Source organism: Microcaecilia unicolor, chromosome 9, assembly GCF_901765095.1.
Source record: "Microcaecilia unicolor chromosome 9, aMicUni1.1, whole genome shotgun sequence".
Taxonomy (NCBI): domain Eukaryota; kingdom Metazoa; phylum Chordata; class Amphibia; order Gymnophiona; family Siphonopidae; genus Microcaecilia; species Microcaecilia unicolor.
In genome coordinates this window covers 50,042,726-50,070,585 of record NC_044039.1, presented here as the reverse complement: position 1 = coordinate 50,070,585, position 27,860 = coordinate 50,042,726, and the positions used below count along the sequence as shown (strand labels likewise).

General features: G+C 44.9%; 1 protein-coding gene across 1 annotated transcript in view; it reads right to left on the bottom strand.

Annotated features, from left to right (window-relative positions):
- The window catches only part of TULP3 (TUB like protein 3), a 362,459-nt gene that overhangs the window by 145,053 nt on the left and 189,546 nt on the right, over nt 1-27,860 (bottom strand). The window contains exon 6 of the mRNA XM_030214120.1: nt 15,682-15,885. Coding sequence (XP_030069980.1) covers nt 15,682-15,885 — 204 coding nt within the window. The remainder of the gene's footprint in view (nt 1-15,681; nt 15,886-27,860) is intronic.

Sequence of the window (27,860 nt, the reverse complement as noted above, 5' to 3'; positions counted from 1 at the left end):
AAAGCAATAAGATATTAAAATGATTTGCTACTGAGTCATCAGATATATTATATGCAATAATTTCTAGAGAGGGTGATAGGAGTTCAGAAGTCTTGTGAGATGGGCAATATTGTAACCTGGAGAACATACGTCATTGAGTATAGGGGGTCATCCTTGGATCATAACCAAGTCTCTGTTATTAGTGTAAAACCATGATGATACCTTTAGCCAACACGCTGGCAAAGAAAGGATTCAGCCCATTCATATACAGTGGGGGAAATAAGTATTTGATCCCTTGCTGATTTTGTAAGTTTGCCCACTGACAAAGACATGAGCAGCCCATAATTGAAGGGTAGGTTATTGGTAACAGTGAGAGATAGCACATCACAAATTAAATCCGGAAAATCACATTGTGGAAAGTATATGAATTTATTTGCATTCTGCAGAGGGAAATAAGTATTTAATCCCTCTGGCAAACAAGACCTAATACTTGGTGGCAAAACCCTTGTTGGCAAGCACAGCGGTCAGACGTCTTCTGTAGTTGATGATGAGGTTTGCACACATGTCAGGAGGAATTTTGGTCCACTCCTCTTTGCAGATCATCTCTAAATCATTAAGAGTTCTGGGCTATCGCTTGGCAACTCGCAGCTTCAGCTCCCTCCATAAGTTTTCAATGGGATTAAGGTCTGGTGACTGGCTAGGCCACTCCATGACCCTAATGTGCTTCTTCCTGAGCCACTCCTTTGTTGCCTTGGCTGTATGTTTTGGGTCATTGTCGTGCTGGAAGACCCAGCCACGACCCATTTTTAAGGCCCTGGCGGAGGGAAGGAGGTTGTCACTCAGAATTGTACGGTACATGGCCCCATCCATTCTCCCATTGATGCGGTGAAGTAGTCCTGTGCCCTTAGCAGAGAAACACCCCCAAAACATAACATTTCCACCTCCATGCTTGACAGTGGGGACGGTGTTCTTTGGGTCATAGGCAGCATTTCACTTCCTCCAAACACGGCGAGTTGAGTTCATGCCAAAGAGCTCAATTTTTGTCTCATCTGACCACAGCACCTTCTCCCAATCACTCTCGGCATCATCCAGGTGTTCACTGGCAAACTTCAGACGGGCCGTCACATGTGCCTTCCAGAGCAGGGGGACCTTGCGGGCACTGCAGGATTGCAATCCGTTATGTCGTAATGTGTTACCAATGGTTTTCGTGGTGACAGTGGTCCCAGCTGCCTTGAGATCATTGACAAGTTCCCCCCTTGTAGTTGTAGGCTGATTTCTAACCTTCCTCATGATCAAGGATACCCCACGAGGTGAGATTTTGCATGGAGCCCCAGATCTTTGTCGATTGACAGTCATTTTGTACTTCTTCCATTTTCTTACTATGGCACCAACAGTTGTCTCCTTCTCGCCCAGCGTCTTACTGATGGTTTTGTAGCCCATTCCAGCCTTGTGCAGGTGTATGATCTTGTCCCTGACATCCTTAGACAGCTCCTTGCTCTTGGCTATTTTGTAGAGGTTAGAGTCTGACTGATTCACTGAGTCTGTGGACAGGTGTCTTTCATACAGGTGACCATTGCCGACAGCTGTCTGTCATGCAGGTAACGAGTTGATTTGGAGCATCTACCTGGTCTGTAGGGGCCAGATCTCTTACTGGTTGGTGGGGGATCAAATACTTATTTCCCTCTGCAGAATGCAAATAAATTCATATACTTTCCACAATGTGATTTTCCGGATTTAATTTGTGATGTGCTATCTCTCACTGTTACCAATAACCTACCCTTCAATTATGGGCTGCTCATGTCTTTGTCAGTGGGCAAACTTACAAAATCAGCAAGGGATCAAATACTTATTTCCCCCACTGTATGCCAATGATGTTTCCATCTATATTCCATTTGAAAAAGACAAGTCAGAAATAGCATGAAAGATCAAATCAGGAATGAACACCACGGAGGCCTGGAAAACAGCATTCAAACTGAAACTCAACAAAGAAAAAAAACAAGCCTGGTACTAACATTGTCTCATTGCAAAGACATCCTTTTTACCATTAATCTAGACCAGTGATTCCCAAGTCCAATCCTAGAGTACCCCTTCTTAGTCAGGATATCCACAATGCATATGCATGAAAGAGATTTGCATATAATGGAGGCAGTGTATGTAAATCAGGTCCATGAATATTCAATGTGGATATCCTGAAAACCTGACTGGCAAGCGGTACTCCAGGACTGGAATTGGGAAACACTGATCTAGACAGAACAATGCAACCAACAGCAGACCATCTGAAAATCTTAGAAGTCCTACTAGATCGTGAACTGAGTCTTGAAAAACAGGTCACGACGGATATGAAAAAAATGTTCCATACTTTGTGGAAATTGAAACGTATACGAAATTACTTTCCCACAACTGTTTTACACATGTTAGTTCAATTTATGATACTGGCTCATATGGATTACTGCAATGGTGTATATGTGGGTTGTAAAGACTCAGGCCTCAAAAAATTACGAACAGCTCAAAACAAGGCCATGAGATTCATACGGCAAATCAAAATTCAACACTGCTTATCCATTATTGAAAAGTCTTCACTGGTTCCCAATCAAAGCATGGATAGCCTTTAAACTATGCTCTACGATTTATAGAATTATCTATGGCGCTGCTCCAGAATACATGACAAATTTAATCAACCTTCCAACATGAAACTCTACCAAAGGATCACGTAATTTTCTGATTCTGCATTTCCAACATTGCCAAGGCTTGAAATACAAATCCCAAATCCATGCATGCAGTCAGTTTTAACTATCTAGATACTAAAATCTGGACCTCACTGCCAAAAGATATTAGATGCATGACTAACTATCTAAAGTTCCGGGACAATCTAAAGGCCTTCTTTTTCAAAAAATACATTTATGAAGAAACCACATAAATCACACACTACAAGTTTCAAGTTTATTCAAAACTTTCTACCCTACCTATGGGAAAAACCACCGAGGCGGCTTTCAATTTAAATTAAAAAAGGGAACAACATACAAAGACAAACAGGATACAATAGGGAAAAATGGAGAACTACAATTTAGATAGAAAAGAGAAGAGTAAAAATGTATAAGGGTATTGCGTTTATTAGTGGAGGAGTAGCCTAGTGATTAGTGCAGTGGACTTTGTTCCTGGGGAACTGAGTTCGATTCTCACTGCAGCTCCTTGTGACTCTGGGCAAGTCACTTAACCCTCCATTGCCCCTGGTACAAAATAAGTACCTGAATATACATAAACTGCTTTGAATGTAGTTGCAAAAACCTCAGAAAGGCGGTATATCAAGTTCCATTTCCCTTTCCTATTAGTCAGAGCCTCAGCAGAAACCATTAGGCTTCAAAACTAACATGAGAATAAGTAGCATCGTTACACAGTAGGAAAAGCATCCTTAAAAATAAAAGTTTTAAAATCTGATTTGAAAGTATCTAAACTGGAGCACTGTCTTAGGTAAACTGGTAGTGAATTCCAGTTACAGAATATCCTGCCTAGATGTAAAATTTGACAATTGTCCATTAAGCCTGTATGGTATTGCAGTACAAAAATGTGCACTACAAAAATGTTATAAACATTTAAAGGCTACATACAGGCTTATTTTCGAAAGTGATCACCGGCCATTTCCCGACATAAATCAGGAGATTATTATTATTACATTTGTACCCCGCGCTTTCCCACATAATGCAGGCTCAATAAGGCTTACATAGTAATTTGAAATACAAAGTTAATAGAATTTTAATAAAACAGTAGTAAAACTATGTAAAGTTGGGCTTAGTAGTGTATGATAAGTTCAGCTAGATAATATATGACTAGGATAAAAGAGGGTAGACAGGATAGGATAGTGTAATTTGGGAGAAAGGGTAAGGAGGGATAAAATTAAGGAGAGATGGAAAGAGAAGGATGGGAGGTTGGTATTTAAGTCAGAACAGAATTGGGGGTGGAAGTTGGCGAGATTAGGTTGGGGCATTTGGGTAGGCTTGCTTAAAGAGATGAGCTTTCAGCATTTTTCTAAAGGGCAAGAAGTCGTTTATTAATCGGATTGGTCTGGGTATAGCGTTCCAAAGCTGGCTGCCCAAAAAGGAGAAACTGGATGCGTAGTTGGTCTTGTACTTAATTCCTCTACAATTAGGAAGGTGAAGGTTAAGATAAGTTCGTGAAGAAATAAATCTGTTTCTAGCAGGAAGGTCGATTCATTCATGTAGCCAGGGAATTCGCCGTGGATGATCTTGTGGGTCATTCTGTTGATCTTAAAATTTATTCTCTCTTTGATGGGGAGCCAGTGAAGCTTTGCTCGAAGAGGTGATGCACTTTCAAATTTTGATTTGCCAAAAAAGTCTGGCAGCCGTGTTTTGGGCAGTTTGGAGTTTGGGTTTTGCATCCTAAAAAGACACTGTTGCAGTAGTCGACGTGGGTAATAACAGCTGTATCAGGTTCCGGAAAGTGTTGAGTGGGAGATAAGGCTTCACTCGTTTCAATATCCACATCATATTAAACATTTTCTTTGTGGTGAGCTTAGCGTGGTTATCAAAAGATAAATGACTGTCTATCGTTACTCCCAGTATCTTTAAGTTGTCAGAGATGGGGATGGCCGGCGATCTCTCAAAAGCGGCAAAATCGGTATAATGGAAAGCAGCTTTTTTGACAGCATCGCCGCTTTACTGTCGCCTCGCCGGCGAAAGTTCAAGGGGGCGTGTCGGCGGCGTAGCAAAGGCGGGACATGGGCGTGGCTACCAGATGGCCAGCTTTCGCGGATAATGGAAAAAAAAAAAGCGGCGTTAAGCAGTATTTTGCCAGGTTTACTTGGTCCTTTAATTTTCACGACCAAGCCTCAAAAAAGTGCCCCAATTGACCAGATGACCACCGGAGGGAATGGGGGATGACCTCCCCGTAGTCCCTCAGTGGTCACCAACCCCCTCCCACACTAAAAAAATAAAACACTTTTTTGCCAGCCTCTATGCCAGCCTGAAATGTCATACCCAGCTCCCTGACAGCAGTATGCAGGTCCCTGGAGCAGTTTTTAATGGGTGCAGTGCACTCCAGGCAGGCAGACCCAGGTCCATCCCCCCCTACCTGTTACACTTGTGGTGCTAAGTGTTGAGCCCTCCAACCCCCCCCAAAACCCACTGTACCCACACGTAGGTGCCCCCCTTCAGACATAAGGGCTATGGTAATGGTGTAGAGTTGTGGGGGATTTGGGGGGCTCAGCACCAGTGGCGTAGCCAGACAGCCAATTTTGGGTGGGCCTGAGCACAATGTGGGTGGGCACAAAATTTTCTCTCCCCCCCCCCCTCCCAGCTAAGCATCTGTTCCCTCTTTCTACCCTCCTCGCCCTCATAGCCTATTTCCCTATACCTTTTACCTCCCACCACCAGCATCTTCCTGTTCCCTCTCCCCTCCCCCATTGTCCAGCATTTTCCCTTTCTCTTCCCTACCATCCATTGTCTATCTTCTCTTCCTGGATCCATCTTCCCTCTTTCTCCCCTCCCCCGCTTGTGCATCTGTCCTTTCCTCTCCTGTTCTCCACCTTCTTCATGTACAACTTTTCTCCCGCTCCCTGCCTTGAGCCCCTGGTTTAACATCTCTCTCCCCCTCCCACCATCTCTCCATCCTTCCTTTCCCTCACTTCAATGCCATGTTCAACATTTCCCCTCTCATCTCTCCCTCCCTTCCACTTTCATGTCCAACATGTTTTTTTCTCTCATGCCCTTTCTCTCCCTCTCCCCATCCCACCCATACCCAACCATTCTCCCTCTCTTTTCCCTTGCAGCATCTCTCCGTCCCTCCCCCTATCTGTCTCACTCCCTCATCCCAACAGTGCTCCTGTCTCTCCCTGACCCCCCCCCCCCCCACCAGCACACACACACAACAAACCTACCACCCGCCAGCATGCTGCAGGTTTTTTTTCCCTCCCTTTCCCCAGACACCACTCACTGACATGCATGCTGCAGGCCTTCTTTCCCTCGGGCCCTCCCTCCCCTTCGGGCAGCGCCGCAGTCTACCTGAACAGGAAAGCTGCACGGCACCGAGTCGTCCTGCCGCTACGCTGCTGCCCTCCGCTCCAGTCATCATCTTTCTGGCACAGAGTTCTTCTGCTGCTTATCTGCAGTGGATCCGCGCGCTGCCAGGGCTGTATGCTGCTGCGACTGCTTCCTCTGCGCTGGCCCCGCCTTCCGCCTCTTCAAGAAGGCGGGGCCAGCGCAGAGGAAGCAGTCGCAGCAGCATACAGCCCTGGCAGCGTGCGGATCCGCCGTAGATAAGCAGCAGAAGAACTCTGTGCCAGAAAGATGATGACTGGATGGAGGGCAGCAGCGTATCGGCAGGACGACCCGGTGCCGTGCAGCTTTCCTGTTCAGGTAGACTGCGGCGCTGCCCGAAGGGGAGGGAGGGCCCGAGGGAAAGAAGGCCTGCAGCATGCACCGTTGCTGGGTGGGCCTGAGGCCAAAGTGGGTGGGCCCCGGCCCACCCGTGGCTACGCCCCTGCTCAGCACCCAAGGGAAGGGAGCTATTTGTATTTTGTTTTTAAATTTTTAGGTGCCTGGTTGGTGTCTTGGCATGTCAGGGGGACCAATGCACTACAAATGCTGGTTCCTCCCATGACCAAATGCCTTGGATTTTGCCGGGTTTGAGATGGCCGTCATTTTTTTCCATTATCGCTGAAAAACAAAACCGGCGATCTCAAACCCGGCGAACTCTGGCATTTGGCCGGGCTAAACCGTATTATCGAAAAAAAAAGATGGCCGGCCATTTTTCAATAATATGGTTCCGGCCAGCTGTTGCGCTGCCGCCAAAATAGATCGCCGGCTATCTATTTCACCGGCGACATTCGATTATGCCTCTCATAGTTACTAACAAATTGTTAGATCATCAATTGTTTCTTTTAAATTTGTATTGTAAGCAACAATAATAATCTATTATATACTGTAGGATATAAATTACTAAATAAATAAATAAATAAATAAATAAATAAATAAAATGTCCAGCTCAATAACAGACTATGGACAATCACTCCAGGAACTTGACTAAACCTTTTTTAAACCCAGATATGCAAACCGCTGTTACCACATCCTGTAGCAACAAGTCCCAGAGTTTAACTATTCTTTGAATGAAAAAATATTTCCTACTATTTGTTTTAAAAGTATTTCCATGTAATTTCATTGAGTGTCCCCAGGTCTTCATACTTTTTGAAAGAGCTTGCAGCTCACTGATTCTTCCTTCTATGGTTATGACCACTAAGAAAAATGTTTTCCAGGTGAGAAATGAAGTTGCACCTAGAGGTTCAAACGGACTTTCTATACATTTAGCTAGTACCACGTTGAGATCTCAATCTGGAGCTGGTATGACTGGATATGGGCGATGAGCATAGAGGCCTGATACATCTCTCTCCCAAAAGAGTCCAAGATACTAGATTCTCTGCCTGGGGAAGCCAAGGCATAGTCCCTAGTACTCCTGGCCCTCTAGAGAGCGGAGTCCACCACCATGGAGTCATGAGGTAACTGAGACCTCACAAAGCCAGGTTCCCCGTGGATCCCACACTGGGTGTCAATTTTCTTGGGGACCACATGGACAGACAGAGCGGATGCCCAGTTCCATATGAGGAGTTCCTTGACTACCTCGTGGAGAGGAGCCATCACTGCCTCCTTAGGAGGGAGGTGTAGTCCAGGATCTCCAGCATCTTGGCCCTGGGCTCATCCTCCACTCCTACAGGGAATGGAATGGCCTCAGCCATTTCCCGTACAAAAGATGAGAAAGAGAGGCTCTCAGGTGGAGACAGTCTCCTCTCAGGTGGAGAGGAGGGCTTAGAAGGACTCATAGGAACAGAAGTACCTGGGATCCTCTTCTGATTCCCATGAGTGCTCCTCCTCGGTGTTGGATAGCACCTCCCTAAAGGATGTCCAAGACTGGGTCCGCCTTCATGGGGAGGAGCCATGTCCTCGAGAGTGGCGTCGAGAAACCAGCTCCCGTCTCGATTCCGGTGAAGCTTCCTTCACTGAAGTCGAAGAGGTGCCGGCCTGGGAGGGAGGCAGTCAGTCAACACTGGGGCTGCAAGCGGCGCCAGCATCGGAGGCAGCACCGTGGGCTATGGGCCATGCATAACCACAGCAGGAGGTATGGCAGGTGCAAACACCCCCAATACTGATGCACATTGCTGCTTAAGGCCATCCAAAAGCATAGAGAGCAAGGCCTGGATGCGCTCATCGAGGGCCGTCATTGGGAAAGACTGTGGGGTCGGCTGAGGTGCAGGATCTCAGATGCTTGGAGATGCACTCATCAGCACCTCCTGGATGGAGGGGGAGCGGTCCTCTATGCGTCGATGCTTCTTGGGTGCCGAATCTCACGGCATCCTGGAGCTCCCGGCACCAAATGTCAATGGAGATCGGTGACGGTGCTTCTTAGACTTTGCCCAATGCAAGTCACCCATGCTCCTCGGTGCCGACGAGGATGACGTCAAATCCTCCCGTCGCCTCGGGGTCGGGTCCGACGATGGACGGTCCTGGGGGTCCTGCATAGCAGGATGCCTCGAGACAGGTGGAGACCTACTCGATAACTCACTGCTCCCACTGTCTCGGGGTCTCGAAGCAGCCATTCCTACTGTGACTCCCAATGCCGGTGCAACAGTCCATGTCAAAGAAATGGACCAGGCTCCAAACATTTTCTCGCGTTGAGCCTCCCGGGAAACCTGGGTCCTTTTCTTCATGCGAACACAAAGGACACAGTTGGCATGGCTATGGTCGGGCCCAAGGTACTGAAGACACCAAGAATGGGTGCCCTTTCCCAAGATGGTTCGGTTGCATCGGGTACAACGCTTGAAGCCACTAGGAGTCTTCGTGGACATGGAAGGATAAATTGCTTCGGCCAAATTAAAAGTTGCGATGGTGCCTGAAAAAAGGGGAATGCACAAAAGAAGAGAGACCTGACCAGGCAGACCTGAAAATGGCCCACAATGAAAAAGAAAGGAAACTTGGACACAGGGCAAAACTAAGAAAATAAAGGCTTCTTTTTTTTTTTTTGAGGCAAACAAAACAAAAAAGAAAAACAAGCAGGTAGGAAACGCCAAAAGACACTCAAAAATCAATCTAACTGGGCATGTGAGGAGCAAGCAGAAAAGCAGCTGCTTCTCACACAGAAAAAAAAAACACAAAACTAAGCTGGCAGGTGGGAAGGCATTTGCGGCTTGCGCTCCAAAAAAGCTCTGAATTTTTCTTTGACATTTTTGCCAAGCCGGGCGACGCGAGATGGTGTCTACCCACTTATGAGTATAAGCAAGACTGCTTGTCCTTGAAGAATTACATGAGACAAAAGAATGGTTACAGATGGGTTTACCTTCAACCTAATAGTGATGAGCTGACATGGTTGCCAGGTGCAAGTGCACTGAAGAGGTTTTGGGGCATGAATACGAAAGGCTGAGAAGATAAGAACCAGACCAGCAGGCATGTCAACTGGTCCTGTTTATGGGTCTTCACTCAGTGAATGAAATGGTGTCATTTGAACTAATATGATTTCTGTGTTGCGGGTTTCCAAGATGCCAATAATGTGTTTTTCAACGGTTCTGTTAAAGTGAGAGAGTTACCTCTAGCTGTCCTAATCTTCCCTAGAAGCTCTCAGCTACCTGCATCCAAGCAAAAATTAGCCAGCCAGCCTTTTTGCTGATCCAGGGCCCTAAAGGAAGGATCTGTAATTTAAAGCTGGTAATAGCAAGGGGGGGGGGGGGGGGGGGGGAGAGAAAAATGCCAGTAACAGTGGGGAGGAGGTGTGTGGAGGAAGAAGTGGTCTTAAGATCCTGCATCCTTCACTATTTCACCAAAAAAAGGTTGTCCCCCAAACAAGGGGCATCTGTCTATCTGTCATGGAGATCCTCTGAGACCTGAAGCCCATAGCCAAGCTGTACGTCATACTGTGATAGCACTGGCTGCTGCTCAGGTTGCGGTGTCATAAGCACTGTAAGCAGCCTGTACGAGATGGTATGAAGACTCTTGAAGGCTTAAGGAGAGATGTGGCCTTCTGTTACTATCACAGAGAGGTAAAATTCTTCCAATAGTTGTAAAACAGCATGCTGATAATATAAGATTTGATGAGAACTACTATTTTGAAGGTCAGCATGATACTCTGATAACATTTTTTCCCTATAGTGTTCAAGGTTTTATGGTCTTTCCCTTGAGGACCATAGACTTGAGCTTTGTAAATTTGCTACACTTCAGTGTTGCCTCAGTAACCATAGACTGATAGGGTAGTCGGTTTTGGTCAGGTGCCAGTGCTGGAAGTACTTTATACTTAAGCTAAAGATATCTTGATGCAGTTTCAATAGAAAGAGGTGTCTTCCAGATAGACATATGTAGATCTTGAAGCATTTCATGAATTGGGAGGGCATTACACAACTGAAGAACAAAGTAAAAGTTCTTCCTATTACCTGGAGGCTGTGAGGACTCCCTTCAAAATCTGTTCTACAAATTTGGGATATCAAAATTCCTCCATTGGCTCTTCCCCACATTGATCCTCCGGTGGAGATAGTATCAGCTTTGGGCTAGACAATACAACCTACAGCTTCCACAGGAGTAAGGTCCCAGTGACAGGAATAGAAAAAGACTGGGGGGGGGGGGGGGGGGGGGGGGGGAGGGGGGAACAAGATCATCTTGCACAAAGGAAGAATGCTGTGGGGATCACATTGGTTGAGGAAACTATGGAGAGCACTGCCATGCAAAAGAACCAGTTCTCCCTGCATGGTTTTGGACAACTGTTGTGGTACTTTTAACAGTTGAAGAACGGCAGAACAATCCTGAATGAAACACTTTAAAAGTTGTATGAGGGTCCCATGAGCAGTATTCTCTGAGGTGCCGAAGGACTGGGGAATAGTTTGGATTTTGGAGTGTAGATTTATGTTGCTTGGCAGAAAAGCTCCTTGCTGAGATAGAGTGCCTCCTCAAAACTGTGCTGGAGGAAGAAGGCAGAATTTTGTGACAGTTTCAAAGTTGCTTGGTTGCCTCTCTAATCAGTCTCCTCCTTGCTCATTCATCTGGTTTTAAGAAAGGGGAAATTAGATCATACCTGCTAATTTTCTTTCCTGGAGTTCCTCTAGACCACTCCAGATGCTTGGGTATATGCTCTCCCACCAGCAGGTGGAGAATGAGAACTAATGACGAGAATTCATCACTTAAGAGCATAAATCCAAGCATTTGAACTGGTCTGGAGGTATAATGAATGACCTGATCTAGGCAGCCTCCTGGTGGTGTGCCATATATCTTCCTCTTCTTAACCACCATCCATCCATGTTCTGAGGGATATTCAATAATTTTATACCTATTTCCTTTTTCACAGCGTTGTCCTGGAGTTCACAAGTACATAAGACCAAAGGTCCATCGAGCCCAACATCCTGTCCATGAAAGCGGCCAATCCAGGTCAAGGGCACCTGGCAAGCTACCCAAATGTATAAACATTTTATACATGTTATTCCTGAAATTGTGGATTTTTCCCAAGTCCATTTAGTAGCGGTCTATGGACTTGTCCTTTAGGAAAACATCCAACCCCTTTTTAAACTCTGCCAAACTAACCGCCTTCACTACGTTCTCCAGCAACGAATTCCAGAGTTTAATTATGCGTTGGGTGAAGAAAAATTTCTCCTATTTGTTTTAAATTTACTACACTGTAGTTTCATCGCATGCCCCCTAGTCCTAGTATTTTTGGAAAGTGTGAACAGACGCTTCACATCCACCTGTTCCACTCCACTCATTATTTTATACTAGAGAAAAAGGCCCGTTTCTGTTAGAAATGAAACGGGCGCTAGCAAGGTAATCTCATTTTGCCACGAATGTTTTTAATAGAAATTTCTTTTACATATTTCCTGTGATGCTAATGAATAATTTCCCAGATCGTTTTATGAGTAATGTGATGCATGACAATGCGATGTGTTTTTGGTGTTATGTATTTCTGTTGTTTTTGAGTTCCAGGGTCCCCCTCCCTCAGGGTCCCCCCTCCCTCCCTCCAAGTTCCAGGGTCCCCCCTCCCTCCCTCCTAAAAGAGGACCGTTTCCAACAGAAATGAAATGGGCACTAGCAAGGTTGCAGGGCCTCCTCCCTCCCTCCCTCCCTCTCTCTGTCCTCCGAGTTCCAGCCCCCCTCCCCTCCAAGTTCCATGCCCCCCTACCTGCCTCCCTCCCTCCGAGTTCCATGCCCCTCCTACCTGCCTCCTTCCCTGTCCTCCGAGGTCAAGGCACCCCTCCCGTTCGAGTTTCAGGGCACCCCTCCCTCACTCCGAGTTCCATGCCCCCCTACCTGCCTCCCTCCCTGTTCGCCGAGTTCCAGGGCACCCCTCCCCTTCGAGTTCCAGGACCCTCTGTCTCCCGTCTTCAAGTTCCAGCCTACTCCTTCTTCCTCTGTCTCTCAGCATCACCAGAAATCTTACCATAGAGCAGAGCAGACGCTACAGTTATACTTCTTCACTCATAGGTTATTGGTTGCTCGCTTGCTGTGAGTGGCTGTGTGGCGTGAAGCAGGGCTGTGTAGTGAGTGACGTAATATGCGGGGGGCGGGGCTGAGGGCGGCTGTATGAGTGGTGCTGAGAGGTAGGTGCATTTTCGCCGCTTTTGTCTTTCTTCCTGGACGGGAGTCGGTTTTCAAGTGTAGGGAGGAGCCAGCAGGGGAGCTGGTAAAAGGCTGCACTGGTCTCCGGAGGGCAAGGGAGCTGCGGGGAATCAACGAAAAGCAGCCCTGGTGGAGAGGCCCAGAGAGACCGGGGTCAGATGTGTCTGTGTTTTTCCTGTGGTTGGTCCCTTCTTCTGATGTTGCGTTACCATGGGCAGAGCGATTATGAAGCCTAGGAACACTACAGGCTTCACGGCTTCACTGCCACGGAGTCAGCTTCAGAACGTTGGAGGTGCGAATTATTATATTAGATACCTCTATCATGTCTCCCCTCAGCCGTCTCTTCTCCAAGCTGAAAAGCCCTAGCCTCCTTAGTCTTTCTTCATAGGGAAGTTGTCCCCGCTATCATTTTTGTCGCCCTTCACTGCACCTTTTCCAGTTCTACTATATCTTTCTTGAGATGCGGCAACCAGAATTGAACACAATACTCAAGGTGCGGTCGCAACATGGAGCGATAAAACAGCATTATAACATCCTCACACCTGTTCTCCATACCTTTCCTAATAATACCCAACATTCTATTTGCTTTCCTAGCTGCAGCAGCACACTGAGCAGAAGGTTTCAGTGTATTATCAACAACGACACCCAGATCCCTTTCTTGGTCCGTAACTCCTAACGTGGAACCTTGCATGACGTAGCTATAATTCAGGTGCTTTTTCCCACATGCATCACCTTGCACTTGTTCACATTAAATGTCATCTGCCATTTAGCCGCCCAGTCTCCCAGTCTCGTAAGGTCCTTCTGTAATTTTTCACAGTTCTTTTGTTAGCTCCTTGGATCTTTGCTTTAAAATGAACAAGATAACAAAGGGAACTATCCAGAAGAGCTGAATTTGTCCCGTCGTCACAAGAATCAGTACAAGTTAACACAAGCTGAGCCAATACACTTGAAATATGCTTTTGAAAGGGATTTAGTCACACCAGAGCTTTAAGTATTTAGGATTGCTGCAGAAGTACAATGCAGGTGGATACTTATCTAACCATGCTGTTCCACATTTTTTCTACTTCATTTTCTAAGAATTTCTAGGAAACATTTTTCACTTGCTTGCTGTGGGGTAGGGACGTGTAGATACATATAATAAATACCATTTTAATGTAGACTGCTTCCAGGCTATAAGGCAAAAAAAGGTGAACATTTTTGAAGAGGGGCAGACTTTCTATATATACTGTAAAAATAGTGAAAGCACCATTATCTGCCACTTACCTAGAATGCTCAAGTGACCAGTATCTCTCCCAGGCAGCACCTTCAGTGGAGGGAAGTGTGTGGTGGTATCTTTTTTGCTGCTCTATGTGAATGATTACTAAGCATGTATGTTCATTTAATATGTTTCCCATGTCAGTTCATAACATTTTTTTCTCCCACAATGACAGAACACCCCCCCCCCCCATTTTTTTTTTCATATGTTGGTAGTAGTGCACATGCTTTCAGAGTGTACATCTCCTATTGGAAAAACAGACAGACAGGACTGCTACAGAACCTTATGTAGAATGAAACACTAGCATAATATCACAACTCAATCACATACAAAACAGAAAGCCCTTCACCAAATAAAGAACAATGGATCACAAGTCACAAACAAAAATCTGCAGACAAAAATGTAACTGAAAATTTCAAATTAGACTCGGGATGCAATGCAACACTGGAGAAATAAAAACAGAAATGTGTTTCCTTTTGTACTGAGCAAAAACACAAAAGACAGAGATACATCATCCCCAAAGTTGACATATTCCAATTAATAAATTCAAAATAAAATCTTTCTTTTTTTTCTCCAATTGTGTTATATCATTAATTTTTTTCTGCTTTCCTTTTTTCTCCCAACTCTTTCTATAGTCTGCTATTTGCCATTTCTCCTCTCTCCATCCACTCATCCCTTACATGTCTCTGACATTGATCTTTCCATTTCAAACTGCACCCTCCTCCTCTTCCATCCAGTGCTATCAACTTTCTATCGCTTTCACAGCCAATCTTAGCTACTCCCATGTCTCAATCTTTCCCAAATCAGGTACCCCCCTCCCCTCATCCTCTTACTTCCCACCTTCTGAATCATCTGTTTTTCTCTCCCCCCCCCCCCAGTCCATCATCTCTCCCCTTTCCTTTCTGTCTCAGTCCAGCATCTATCCCCTCCTCAGTATCTCTCCCTCTCCCTTCTCTCCCAGTCTAGCATCTCCCTTTGTCAAGAAGTATGCAAACCCCACCTTGTTTTCTATTTTATGCTTGTTCTTTTGTGTCCTGGGTGGCAGCAATAGCTGTGTTTACTAAACGTTTCACTTCTGGTTCACAGAGGCAGTCTTGACAAAAACCATGCACTGTAAGTGAAGCATTCAGTACAGACTGCTTGCTGCTATGACCTGACAGATGGGGGAAGCAACTTTAATTGTGTGTGGGTGGGGGGGAGGAGTCTGGCATTTCAGGTTTGCACAATGTCTCCTCCTGCCACTAGACTGGAACAAGTTGCTCAGCTGGGTACAGCTTCATGCTGCCTTCATTGTTCCTCCACTCACCTCCACTGGAGATACCACCTGGGGTGGAGTGACAGGAGGTGAGGGTTTGGAGTAGCTTCTCTCAACAGGAGAGGAAGAGAGAGGCTAAGATAAGATAGGGAGCAGAGTAGCCCTTTTCTGCTTTATTCATACCAGATTCACCCTCTCCACTTCTCTTCCATGCAAACTGGACCAGGAAGCAAAGGAAACTCAAATACTTGGCATATTTGATTAATTGGCACTACATATTCCCCATGCATGCCAGATAATGGGGCTCTTTCTGGGTATGAATTCACACATACATATACGAAGATCCCTCTAATTACTTTCCTCTTGAAGACATATTCTTTGATTCATATGTCCTTTATGCCACAAAAAAGTACAAAACTACTCCGCTCCCATGACCATGCCATATTTGGCAAAATTCTCCTTATTAAGTCAATAGTACTTCATAGATCTTCTCACTTCTCTCATTCCACAGATTATCTGCTATTCTCAATCTACAAAGAGCTGCAAACCTCACCCAGGTTATCAGAATACCTAGTGAATTGGTAACAATGCATGGTTTCACATACTTTTTTGCTATCATCTCTCTCCAGATGCATGAAATATGTGGGATAGAGGCCTCGATCCATCCCCTTCTTATCTCTGGTTATCCGGCACTTCACAGTGATGCCACGCTGAGCAGGGCGTAGAGCAAACTCTTCCAAATTCACCACTTCTACCAACTGAGCATCTGATTGCAGGTCTGGAGATGCCGTGGAAGAGATGCCAGTCTCCTGAGGATAAATAACAGACTATCAGAGCATGATTGATATACTTAAAGACAAATATGTACATTATTAAAGAAATAAACAAGAGAGGAGACATGACTTTTATGAGAAACACACAGAGGAAACACTCCAGTATCACAGTCTATAAGCCTCTGTCCTCACTGAACAACCTTCTGATATACACAAACCCTAGGAATCTTGACCAGGTACCTTCACAGGAGGAATATCTGGCTACAGGGATTCCATACTACATCACTAGCACTCCCAGCTACTTACATATCACCACTGACTTCTTCAGGAAACTTCTCTCTATTGGTTACTGCCCAGAAAACACTATCCAATGCTAGCCTGTTGTGTGACCTCAGCCTTGAACAGAACTGAGGGACTTTGTTGTTGAGATGAGTGGCGAATAGATTAACCGAGGGAATGCCCCACAGATGATCTGCCAGGCAATGTCCATGTTCAGAAACCACTTGTACGGTTGATTTACCCCACTCACTCTGTCTGCCAGGCTGTTTTTCCCTGCCAGTGTGTGGCTCTGAGTACCATGCCATAGATGCAATCCCAAAGCCACACCCTAACTGCCTCTTGACACAAGAAGTAGGATCCCGTGCCTCCTTGCTTGCTGATATAGTAGATAACAACCTGATTGTCTGTTTGGATGAGAATAATTTGGTGCAACAGCCGGTCTCTGAAAACCTTTAGAGCAATCTTTATGGCCCTCTGCTCCAGGAGATTGATGTGAAACAGACACTCCTGAGCAGGTCAATGACCTTGGGTATAAAGCCTGCCTACATAAGCTTCCCAGCCCATAATGGACACATCCACTGTCAGCAACTTGTGTGGAGGAGAAATTTGGAATGGAGGTGTCTTGACCAGATTTGGCCAAATTGTCTACCAGAAGAACCACTTCTGAATTTGAGAGTGACCAAAACAGCATCTGCTAGGTTTCTTGAAGCTCAACACCACTTGGAATCTAGGGTCCACTGAGCTTCTCTCAAATGGAAACCTGCCATGGGTGTGACATGTACTGTGGAGGCCATGTGGCCCAAAACCTCAACATCTGACGAGCTGTAACCTGCTAGCTTTGGTCGACCTGCAGGAAAATGGCAATCAAGGCCTCGGCACTGGCGTCCAGAAGGAAGGCCCAGCCTTGAACATGACAGCAGGGCTCAAATGTATTCCAATTGCTAAACAGGAAGGAATGAGGACTTTGAGTAGTTTATAATGAACTCTAGTAGCTCCAACACCCAAATAGTTCTCTGCACTGATTCCTGAGCCGAGTCCTTGGATGTGCCCTTGATCAGCCAATTGTCCAAGTAAGGAAACACATACACTCCCAGCCTGTGAACTTTTCTCTGACAAGATATTTGCTCAGGGCCCTTGAGTCTAGGATGGGACAAAATCCCCCCATCTTTTTGGGCATAAGGAAGTACTTGGAATAGAATCCCTTTCCTTCTTTCCCTGGTGGTATGGGCATGACCACGTGGGCCTGTAGAAGGGAAGAGAGTTCCTCTGCAAGCAGAGACTGGTGCTGAAAGTTAAACGATGCTTGTGGTAAGCAATTTGGAGGATGCCGATGTCAATTAGTGGCGTAAGCACCCCCCCATGACTATTTGAAGAACCCACCAGTCGGAGATTACATGGGGCCATCTTGCTTGAAAGTGCTGTCCTGCTTGTTCTCATAGATAAGGAAATAACCAACACCTCTGGTTGCGACCTACATCTGTCAGTTAAAAATCAAAGTTTTCTAGCTTATCCCTGCAATGATAGCATCCTCGCACAAGCCTTCAGCAGTAACCCAATTCTGGCTTATTAACAAAAGAGCTCCTGACCTCAAAAGAATACTCAACCAGTAACCGCAGGCCACAAAACAATGACAAATTCAAGGACCAGGTCCTGAGTATATGTGATCTGCTATTAAAAAAAAAACAACAAAAAAACAAACCAAAACTAGATTTGACTACCATCAACTGGTGAGATAATTACCACCTCTCTAATTTGAACACCTTCTGCACAGATAGGTGTCTCCCACATTTCTATTTGTGTATCCTTAAGGATGCCTTAATGGGTATTGGCATGGCTCCCTTGGGAGGAAGGGGGTGTGAAGAAATTGGAGCCCATGGTAGAGCTGCTGGACATCTTCCATTTCCTTTTCCAACCTAAATGTAATTGTATCAGCCATTTCCCTGAAAGAATTGATGAACAAGTTGTCCTCCGTTGTAGACTTTCTCCTTTTCTCAAGCACAAAGGGTTCTGAAGGAAGACCAGTAGACTCAAATTAAAGAGTAGTGTTCTGATCTATAGGCAGCATGCTAGGACTACTCGGGGTATCAGAAAACTACTCTGCAGAAGAGGTTTGAGTAAATGTCTGGTTAGCAGATAAGTCCTCTTTGAGGGTTCCTCTTGTCTGTTGGGGCCTAGATTCAAATGAAGACTGTAAAGATTGGTGCCTTGGTGACACTTTCCTCCTCTGATGCACTGGAGATGGATATTAAGCAGTTGGTTCCAATGCCTCAGCATCAATATCCCTCTTCCAGGCATCACCACAAATTCAAGGATTAGCTGCATCTCCCTTGGCATTGGTACTGAGGCTAAACCCCTAAATCTCTATCATCTGGATCTCTTGGACTTTCCACTCTAACTCATCATCAAGGGCTATCAAAGTCAATGATGCTTGGGGAGCAAAAGAAGAGACATCCTCCTGAGTCACTTGATGTATATATCAATGGCTGGACCCCAAGCCCGCAGACACATGCACCTAGATGTCGAGAAGATGAGCAGTTCTCTCTGCAGGAATATTTTAGAGCAGGGGTTCTCAACCAAGAAGGCTGAAGAAAACAGGAGACGGGGTGTTCCTAACTAGTCCATTATACAAGCCAGTAGGTGGAGCTTGTCAGTAGTAGGCAGAGCTTTAGTACACCCCAAACAATAGCAAACGCTATTGAAAACAATAGCAAAAGATTATTAAAAATAAATGTGTAGGATAAGCAGTGCCTTAAAAGATGGAGGAGAAAAGATTTTGTTTTTGTTTGTTTTATTTTTTACTTATCTGCAGTGCTTTTTTTGTGCCGGTACGCAACGGTACGGCGTACTGGCACCTTTTTTTTTTGCTCCCCCCGCCCCATGAGTCCATGTCCTGCACGCAGTGTCAGCCCCCATTTCTGGCCGCTGCTGCTTCTCCTGTTGAGCAGCAGCAGCCGCTACACAAAGAAAAAGATTTTTTAAAAAATTCAAACCTGGCTGAAATGCGGCACCCCGGCACTGTAGACAGCCATTAGACATTGGCTGTTGCCCCGCAGCCACTCCTCCCCTTGCCTCTACGTCACTGCGCTCCTTCGGGGTTTTCCTCCAGGGGCAGTGACGTAGAGACAAGAGGAGGAGCGGCTGCGGGGCAACAGCCAATGCCTAATGGCTGTCTACAGTGCCGGGGTGCCGCGTTTCAGCCAGGTTTGAATTTTTTTTTAAATCTTCTTTTTCTTTGTGTAGCGGCCGCTGCTGCTCAACAGGAGAAGCAGCAGCGGCCGGAAATAGGGGCTGGTGCCGCGTGCGTCGCAACTTCGCGCCGTTCGCGGGAAACTTGGCAGGGAGAGGGAAACCAACAGAGGGAAGGATTGGGGGGAGAGAGAGAAAGAGGGAAACCAACAGAGGGAAGGATTGGGGAGAGAGAGAAAAAGGGAAACCAACAGAGGGAAGGATTGGGGAGAGAGAGAAAGAGGGAAAACAACAGAGGGAAGGATTGGAGAGAGAGAGAAAGAGGGAAAACAACAGAGGGAAGGATTGGGGGGAGAGAGAGAGAGAGAGGGAAAACAACAGAGGGAAGGATTGGGGAGAGAGAGAAAGAGGGAAAACAACAGAGGGAAGGATTGGGGAGAGAGAGGGGAAAACAGATGGAAGGATGGGGAGAGAGAGGGAAAAACACAGATGGAAGGATTGGGGAGAGAAAGGGAAAAACACAGATGGAAGGATGGGGAAAGAGAGAGGGAAAACAGATGGAAGGATGGGGAGAGAGAGGGGGAAAACAGATGGAAGGATGGGGAGAGAGAGAGAGGGAAAAACAGATGGAAGGATGGGGAGAGAGAGAGGGAAAAACAGATGGAAGGATGGGGCGAGAGAGAGGGAAAACGGAAGGATAGGGAGAGAAAGAGGGAAGACGCTGGATGGAAGAATGCAGAAAGAAATAGGGGAGACACTCGAAGGATGGGGAGAGAAAGCAGAGCTGCTGGATGGAAAAGGGGAATAGAGAAAGACTGGAGAATAAGAGGAAGGGGCATGGGGAGAACAAGGCTGAGGAAAAGATGAAAAGCCACAGGTAGATGAAGGAAATTAAAGAATGGATAGTAAGAATGAATTAAATCTGGACAGAGAGAGAGCCTGAAAAATATTGAAGAAAGCAAAGAAAAAGGAGACAAAAATGACAAATGGCACAGAAGAGTTAAGCGAAAACAAAGGAAAGCAGAATCACAGACTGGGACCAATATGGAAAGAAAAACAGTCACCAGACAACAAAGGTAGAAAAAAATCATTTTATTTTCATCTTAGTGTTTGTAATATGTCTAATTTGAGAATTTACATTGGCTGTCTTATTTTGCACTGGGTATACTGGAGCTGTAAGAGCTTACAGAGATTATTTATAATGAAAAAAATTCAGCTTATTTTTTTCTCCTATAGTACTATAATATTTTCAATGATGTCTGTTTATATGCGCCATGGCTGGTATAGGGGGTGTGGTTAATGTGGGTGTGGCTATCATAGGGGTGGGGCCATATGTGGTGACCCCGCCCATAATGAGTACCGGCACCTTTTTTTCTACAAAAAAAGCACTGCTTATATGACAGTTTTTTAATTACAAAGTAACTCTCTGTTTAATCGTGTGCGAAGGGATAACACGGCGGTGCAGCACATCGTTTCCAGTAAACGTACTGAATTCTACAACACAGTTGCACATTATCTGCTTTGTGACCCCTGACGCAGGTGCTGCACGCCGAAACACGGACCGTGTCGGGTCCATTCAAGGATTGTTTTCAACAAAATATACGATTAAAGGTGTTAACCCTTTTTTTTGAAGGCCCCTGGTACTTTTTGTTTTGTTCTTTGGACTTACAATGTGCCAAAATTGAATTCTCCTATCTCTTCTATCTGGTCAATAATAAAAGGAGCTCATTGTAAACACTATCCATCCTAAAAGGTTGTTTTCTGGATTTACATGAGGAATTGTGATATTCAATAAATAAGTGTGTGTCCTTAGTCATGCATCCAAAGGTTATATAATCCTTTTAAGACAGCCAGTTAATCATTTAACATATTAGTGGAACATAACCACAGAGGCATGGTATGGTCACATTTTCAATGTGATAATACTAGGGCCCAGCTAAGGAACAGGTTATTTTGAGTTAGTCTTCACTGGAACAAACTTGCATTCATTGTACCATCACCGTCCAGCTGGACAGACAGTGTCCTAAAAGGTGGAGGATAAAGGATTTTTTTTTAAACATTTATATCCCACATTATCCAAAGCAAATTTGGGTTCAATGTGGCTTACATTTGAAAATACAGTGAGGCAGAATAATAGAATTCAGTTATATCATGGGAGCAAGTACATGAATATGTCTCAAACATTTAACAACAATGAGATTTCCATATATACCCAGCTGGGCATTTAAAAGTCTGACATTTAATTATGTCACATGTTCAGAAATCATAGCCATAAGTAAGTACATAAGCATCGCCATGCTGGGACAGACCAAGGGTCCATCGAGCCCAGCACCCTGTCACCGACAGCAGCCAAAAGAACAAGCAATTTGTCCCGCCCATCCTAGAAATACTGTATTCCCTCGTCCATTCAATAACATTCTATGGCTTTTTCCTCCAGGAAGCCGTCCAATCCTTTTTTGAAGTCTGCTAAGTTAACCGCCTTAACCACCTTTTCCGGCAGCAAATTCCAGCGTTTAACTACGCGTTGCGTGAAGAAAGATTTCCTCTGATTCATTTTAAATTTACCACACTGCAGCTTCATCACATGCCCCCTTGTCCTAATATTTTTGGAAAGCGTAAACAGATGCTCCACATCGACCCATTCCATTCCACTCATTATCTTATAGACCTCTATCATATCTCCCCTCCCCAGCCTCTTCAGCCTATCCTGATAGGGAAGCTGTCCCATCCCCTGTATCATCTTTGTTGCCCTTCTCTGCACCTCTTCCAATTCCACTATGTATTTTTTGAGGAGCGGTGAACAGAATTGAACACAATACTCGAGGTGTGGTCGCACCATGGAGCGATACCATGGCAGAATAATATCCTTATTTTTGTTTTCCATCCCTTTCCTAATGATACCCAACGTTCTATTTGCTTTCCTAGCCACAGTAGCACATTGAGCAGAAGTTTTCAACGTATCATCAACGATGACACCTAGATCCCTTTCTCGGTCCGTGACTCCCAAAGTTGAACCTTGCATGACATAGTTATACTTTGGGTTCCTCTTTCCCACATGCATCACTTTGCACTTGTTCACATTAAACATCATCTGCCATTTAGACGCCCAGTTTCTCAGTCTCGTAAGGTCCTCTTGTAGTTTTTCACAATCTTCCCGCAATTTGACTACTTTGAATAATTTTGTGTCTTCTGCCAATTTGATTACCTCACTAGTTACCCCCATCTCTAGGTCATTTATGAATATGTAAAAAAGCAGAGGTCCCAGCACCAATCCCTGAGGGACCCCGCTAACTAACCTTCTCCATTGCGAATATTGACCTTTTAGTCCTACTCTCTGTTTCCTATCTTTCAACCAGTTTTTAATCCACAGTAAGACACTACCTCCGATCCAATGTCCCTCTAATTTCCTCTGTAGTCTTTTATGAGGGACCTTATCAAACACCCTCTGAAAATCTAGATACACAATATCAACCGGCTCACCTTTGTCCACGTTTGTTTACCCCTTCAAAGAAATGCAGCAGATTGGTGAGGCAAGACTTCCCTTCACTAAATCCATGTTGACTTTGTCCCATTAGTCCATGCTTTTGAACGTGCTCTGTAATTTTGTTCTTTATAATAGTCTCTACTATTTTGCCCGGCACCGACGTCACACTCACTGGTCTATAATTTCCCTGGTCTCCTCTGGAACCTTTTTTAAATATTGGCATTACATTGGCCACCCTCCAATCTTCTGGTATCATGCTCGATTTTAAGGATAAATTACAAAGCAATAACAGTAGCTCCGACAGCTCATTTTTTAGTTCTATCAGTACCCTAGGGTGAATACCATCCAGTACAGGAGATTTGCTACTCTTCAGTTTGCAGAACTGCTCCATTACGTCTTCCAGATTTACAGATATTTCAATAGGTTTTTCCGACTACCCTGTCCGGCACCCCACCCAAATCTTCCTTGCTGAAGACCGAAGCAAAGAACTCATTTAGTTTTTCTGCTATTTCTTTGTCTTCCTTGATTGCCCCTTTTACACCCCAGTCATCCAGCGGGCCAACCAATTCTTTTGCCGGTTTCCTGCTTTTAATTTATCTAAAAAATTTTTACTATCAGCTTTCACCTCTAACTCTATCTTTCCTTCAAAATCACTCTTTGCCTTTCTTATCAGCACTTTGCATCTGACTTGACATTCCTTATGCCGCTTCTTATTATCCTCATTCGGTTCCTTCTTCCATTTTCTGAAGGATTCCTTTTTAGCTCCAACAGCCTCCTTTACCTCACTTTTAACCACGACGGCTGTCGTTTGGTTTTCCGTCCTCCTTTTCTGATACGTGGAATATGTTTGGCCTGGGCCTCCAGGACGGTGTTTTTGAACAGCATTCACGCCTGTTGTAGGTTTCTTACCCTTTCAGTCGCTCCTCTAAGTTTTTTTTTTTTACTGTTTTTCTCATTTTATCATAGCTTCCTTTTATAAAGTTAGAGCTAACGTATTTGACTTCCTATGTTTACCTTTTTGAAAGCAAATTTCAAAGGCGACCATGTTATGATCACTGTTGTCAAGTGGCCCCCCGACCGCTACCTCCCATACCAGATCATGCGCTCCACAAATGACTAAGTCTAGAATTTTTCCTTCTCTCATCGGCTCCTGTACCAGCTGCTCCATAAAGCTGTCAAATATTATCACGTGCATACACCAGAACAGGCATCCAAACACACATTGCAAAAGTAAACAACTTCTACAGAGTTCATCCAAATTTTAATTTTCTCATTTCCATCATCCAAAATTACAGACAGCAGATGTACAGATCAGCAGGACTCAAACTAATCCAAAACAAGTAAAAAAACAAAAATAAAAACAAACAACAACACAGTTTATATCTAATTGTTCAACCACCCTTAGGATTCACCTTTGGGTTTAAAAAACAAAACTATGTGCATGTAAAGACTGGATAAATGAATTAAAACGAAGTTTAAAGCAAATGCCCTTAAAGTGAAGATACATACCTGTAGCAGGTATTCTCCGAGGACAACAGGATGATTGTTCTCACGATTGGGTCGTCGTCCACAACGGCCCAGGAGATCGGCAAAATATCCAAAGCAAAGCAAAAAAACTCCCTAGAATGCTCCGGTGCGCGGGCAGAGCGCACCGCGTATGCACGAAAGGCATCCCGCCTGCAGCACGAGCGTGAGATCGTCAGTTTAATAAAAAAGCAACCAGAGAATTAGAACAACTCCAAAGGGGAGGTGGGTGGATTTGTGAGAACAATCAGCCTGCTGTCCTCGAATAATACCTGCTACAGATATGTATCTTCACTTTCTCAGGGGACAAGCAGGCTGCTTGTTCTCACGATTGGGGTATCCCTAGTAGCCAGGCTCACTCAAAACAATTGGGCCTCGCAACGGCGAGGACATAACAGAGATTGACCTGAAAAGAAACACAACTAAGAGAAAGTGCAGCCTGGAACAGAACAAAAATGGGACTAGGAGGGTGGAGTTGGATTCTAAACCCCGAACAGATTGTGCAGCACCAACTGCCCAAACCGACTGTTGCGTCGGGTATTCTGCTGAAGGCAGTAGTGAGATGTGAATGTGTGGACCGATGACCACGTTGCAGCCTTGCAAATCTCTTCAATGGAGGCTGACTTTAAGTGAGCCACTGACACAGCCATGGCTCTGACATTGTGAGCCGTGACATGGCCCTCTAGAGTCAACCCAGATTGGGCATATAAGTGAAGGAAATGCAATCTGCTACCCAACTGGAGACCGTGCTTTTTCCAATGGCAACTCCCTCCTGTTGGGATCAAAAGAAACAAACAATTGGGCGGACTGTCTGTAGGGCTTTCTCCGCTCCACGTAAAAGGCCAATGCTCTCCAAAGTGTGCAACTCCAGGGCAGGTATGAGGACGGGGGAAAAAATGTTGGCAAGACAATTGACTGGTTCAGATGGAACTCCGACCCCACCTTCGGCAAGAACTTAGGGTGAGTGCGGAGGACTACTCTGTTATGATGAAACTTGATATAAGGTGCATGCACTACTAGGGCTTGGAGCTCAGTGACTCTACAAGCTGAAGTAACAGCCACCAAGAAAATGACCTTCCAGGTCAAGTACTTCAGATGGCAGGAATTCAGTGGCTCAAAAGAAGCAAATACAGACTGGGTAAATGTAACATCGGGACACGCTAGAGAGGTACAATTCCTTGATGAAATCAAGGACAACTTTATGGAGCAGCTGGTGCAGGAGCCAACGAGAGAAGGAAAAATTCTAGACTTGGTCCTTAGTGGAGCACATGATCTGGTGAGGGACGTTATGGTAGTGGGGCCGCTTCATAACAGTGATCCTACTATGATCAGTTTTGATATCAACCTTGAAGTAACTATACACAGGAAGTCAAATACGTTAGCGTTTAACTTTAAAAAAGGAGACTATGATAAAATTAGAAGAATGGTTAAAAAAAAAAATTTAGGGAGGCAACTGAGAGGGTAAAAACTGTACAACAAGCATGGACGCTGTTCAAAAATACCATCCTGGGGGCCCAGGCCAAACATATTCCGCGAATTGGAAAAGAAAGATGGACGTCTAAAAGACATTCGGCATAGTTGAAAAGTGAGGTGAAGGAAGCTATTAGGGCTAAAAGAAACGCCTACAGAAAATGGAAGAAGGAACCGTTTGAAAATAACAAGCAGCAGCATAAGGAGTGTCAAAGTAAATGCAAAGCGGAGATAAAGAAGGCCAAGAGGGACTATGAAAAAAAGATAGCATTAGAGGCAAAAAAACATAGCAAAATTTTGGGGGGTATATTAAAAGCAGGAAGCCGACAAAAGAATCGGTTGGGCCGCTGGATGACCGAGAGGTAAAAGGGGCGATCAAGGAAGATAAAGATGTAGCGGAGCATTGAATTAATTCTTTGTTTTGGTCTTCACTGAGGAAGATTTGGGTGGGATACCGGTGTTGGAAATGGTTTTTCAAGCGGACGAGTCGGAGAAACTTACTGACTTCACGGTAAACCTGGAGGACGTAATGGGGCAATTCAGCAAACTGAAGAGTAGCAAATCTCCTGGACCGGATGGTATTCATCCTAGAGTACTGACAGAACTGAAAAATGAGCTTACGGAGCTACTGTTAGTGATAAGCAATTTATCCTTAAAATCGAGCGTGGTACCGGAAGATTGGAGGGTGGCCAATGTAACGCTGATTTTTAAAAAAGGTTTCAGGGGAGATCAGGGAAATTATAGACCGATGAGTCTGACGTCGGTGCCGGGGAAAATGGTAGAAGCTATTATTAAAAGCAAAATTACACGGCACATCCAAGGACATGGATTACCGAGACCAAGTTAGCACGGCTTTTGTGTGGGGAAATCTTGTCTGACCAATTTACTTCAGTTCTTTGAAGGAGTAAACAAACATGTGGACAAAGGGGAGCCGGCTGACATTGTGTATCTGGATTTTCGAAAGGCGTTTGACAAGGTACCTCATGAAAGGCTACAGAGGAAATTGGAGGGTCATGGGATAGGAGGAAATGTTCTATTGTGGATTAAAAACTGGTTGAAGGATAGGAAACAGAGAGTGGGGTTAAATGGGCAGTATTCACAATGGAGAAGGGTAGTTAGTGGGGTTCCTCAGGGGTCTGTGCTAGGACCGCTGCTTTTTAATATATTTTTAAATGATTTAGAGATGGGAGTAACTAGCGAGGTAATTAAATTTGCTGATCACACAAAGTTAGTCAAAGTCGTTAACTTGCGACAGGATTGTGAAAAATTACAGAAGGAGCTTATGAGACTGGGAGACTGGGTGGCTAAATGGCAGATGACGTTTAATGTGAGCAAGTGCAAGGTGATGCATGTGGGAAAAAAGAACCCGAACTATAGCTACGTCATGCAAGGTTCCACGTTAGGAGTTAAAGAACCAAGAAAAGGATCTGGGTGTCATCGTCGATAATACACTGAAACCTTCTGCTCAGTGTGCTACTGTGGCTAGGACAGCAAATAGAATGTTGGGTATTATTAGGAAAGGTATAGAAAACAGGTGTGAGGATGTTATAATACCGTTGTATCGCTCCATGGTGCGACCGCACCTTGAATATTGTGTTCAATTCTGGTCGCCGCATCTCAAGAAAGATATAGTAGAATTGGAAAAGGTGCAGCTAAGGGAGACTAAAATGATAGCGGGGATGGGACGACTTCCCTATCAAGAAAGGCTAAGGAGGCTAGGGCTTTTCAGCTTGGAGAAGAGACGGCTGAGGAGAGACATGATAGAGGTATATAAAATAATGAGAGGAGTGGAACAGGTGGATGTGAAGCGTCTGTTCACGCTTTCCAAAAATACTACTACTAGGGGGCATGCGATGAAACTACAGTGTAGTAAATTTAAAACAAATTGGAGAAAATATTTTCTCACCCAACGCATAATTAAACTCTGGAATTCGTTGCCAGAGAACGTGGTGAAGGCGGTTAGCTTGGCAGAGTTAAAAAAGGGGTTAGTCGGTTTCCTAATAAATCACTACTAAATGGATGGGAAAAACCCACAATTCCAGGAATAACATGTATAGAATGTTTGTAC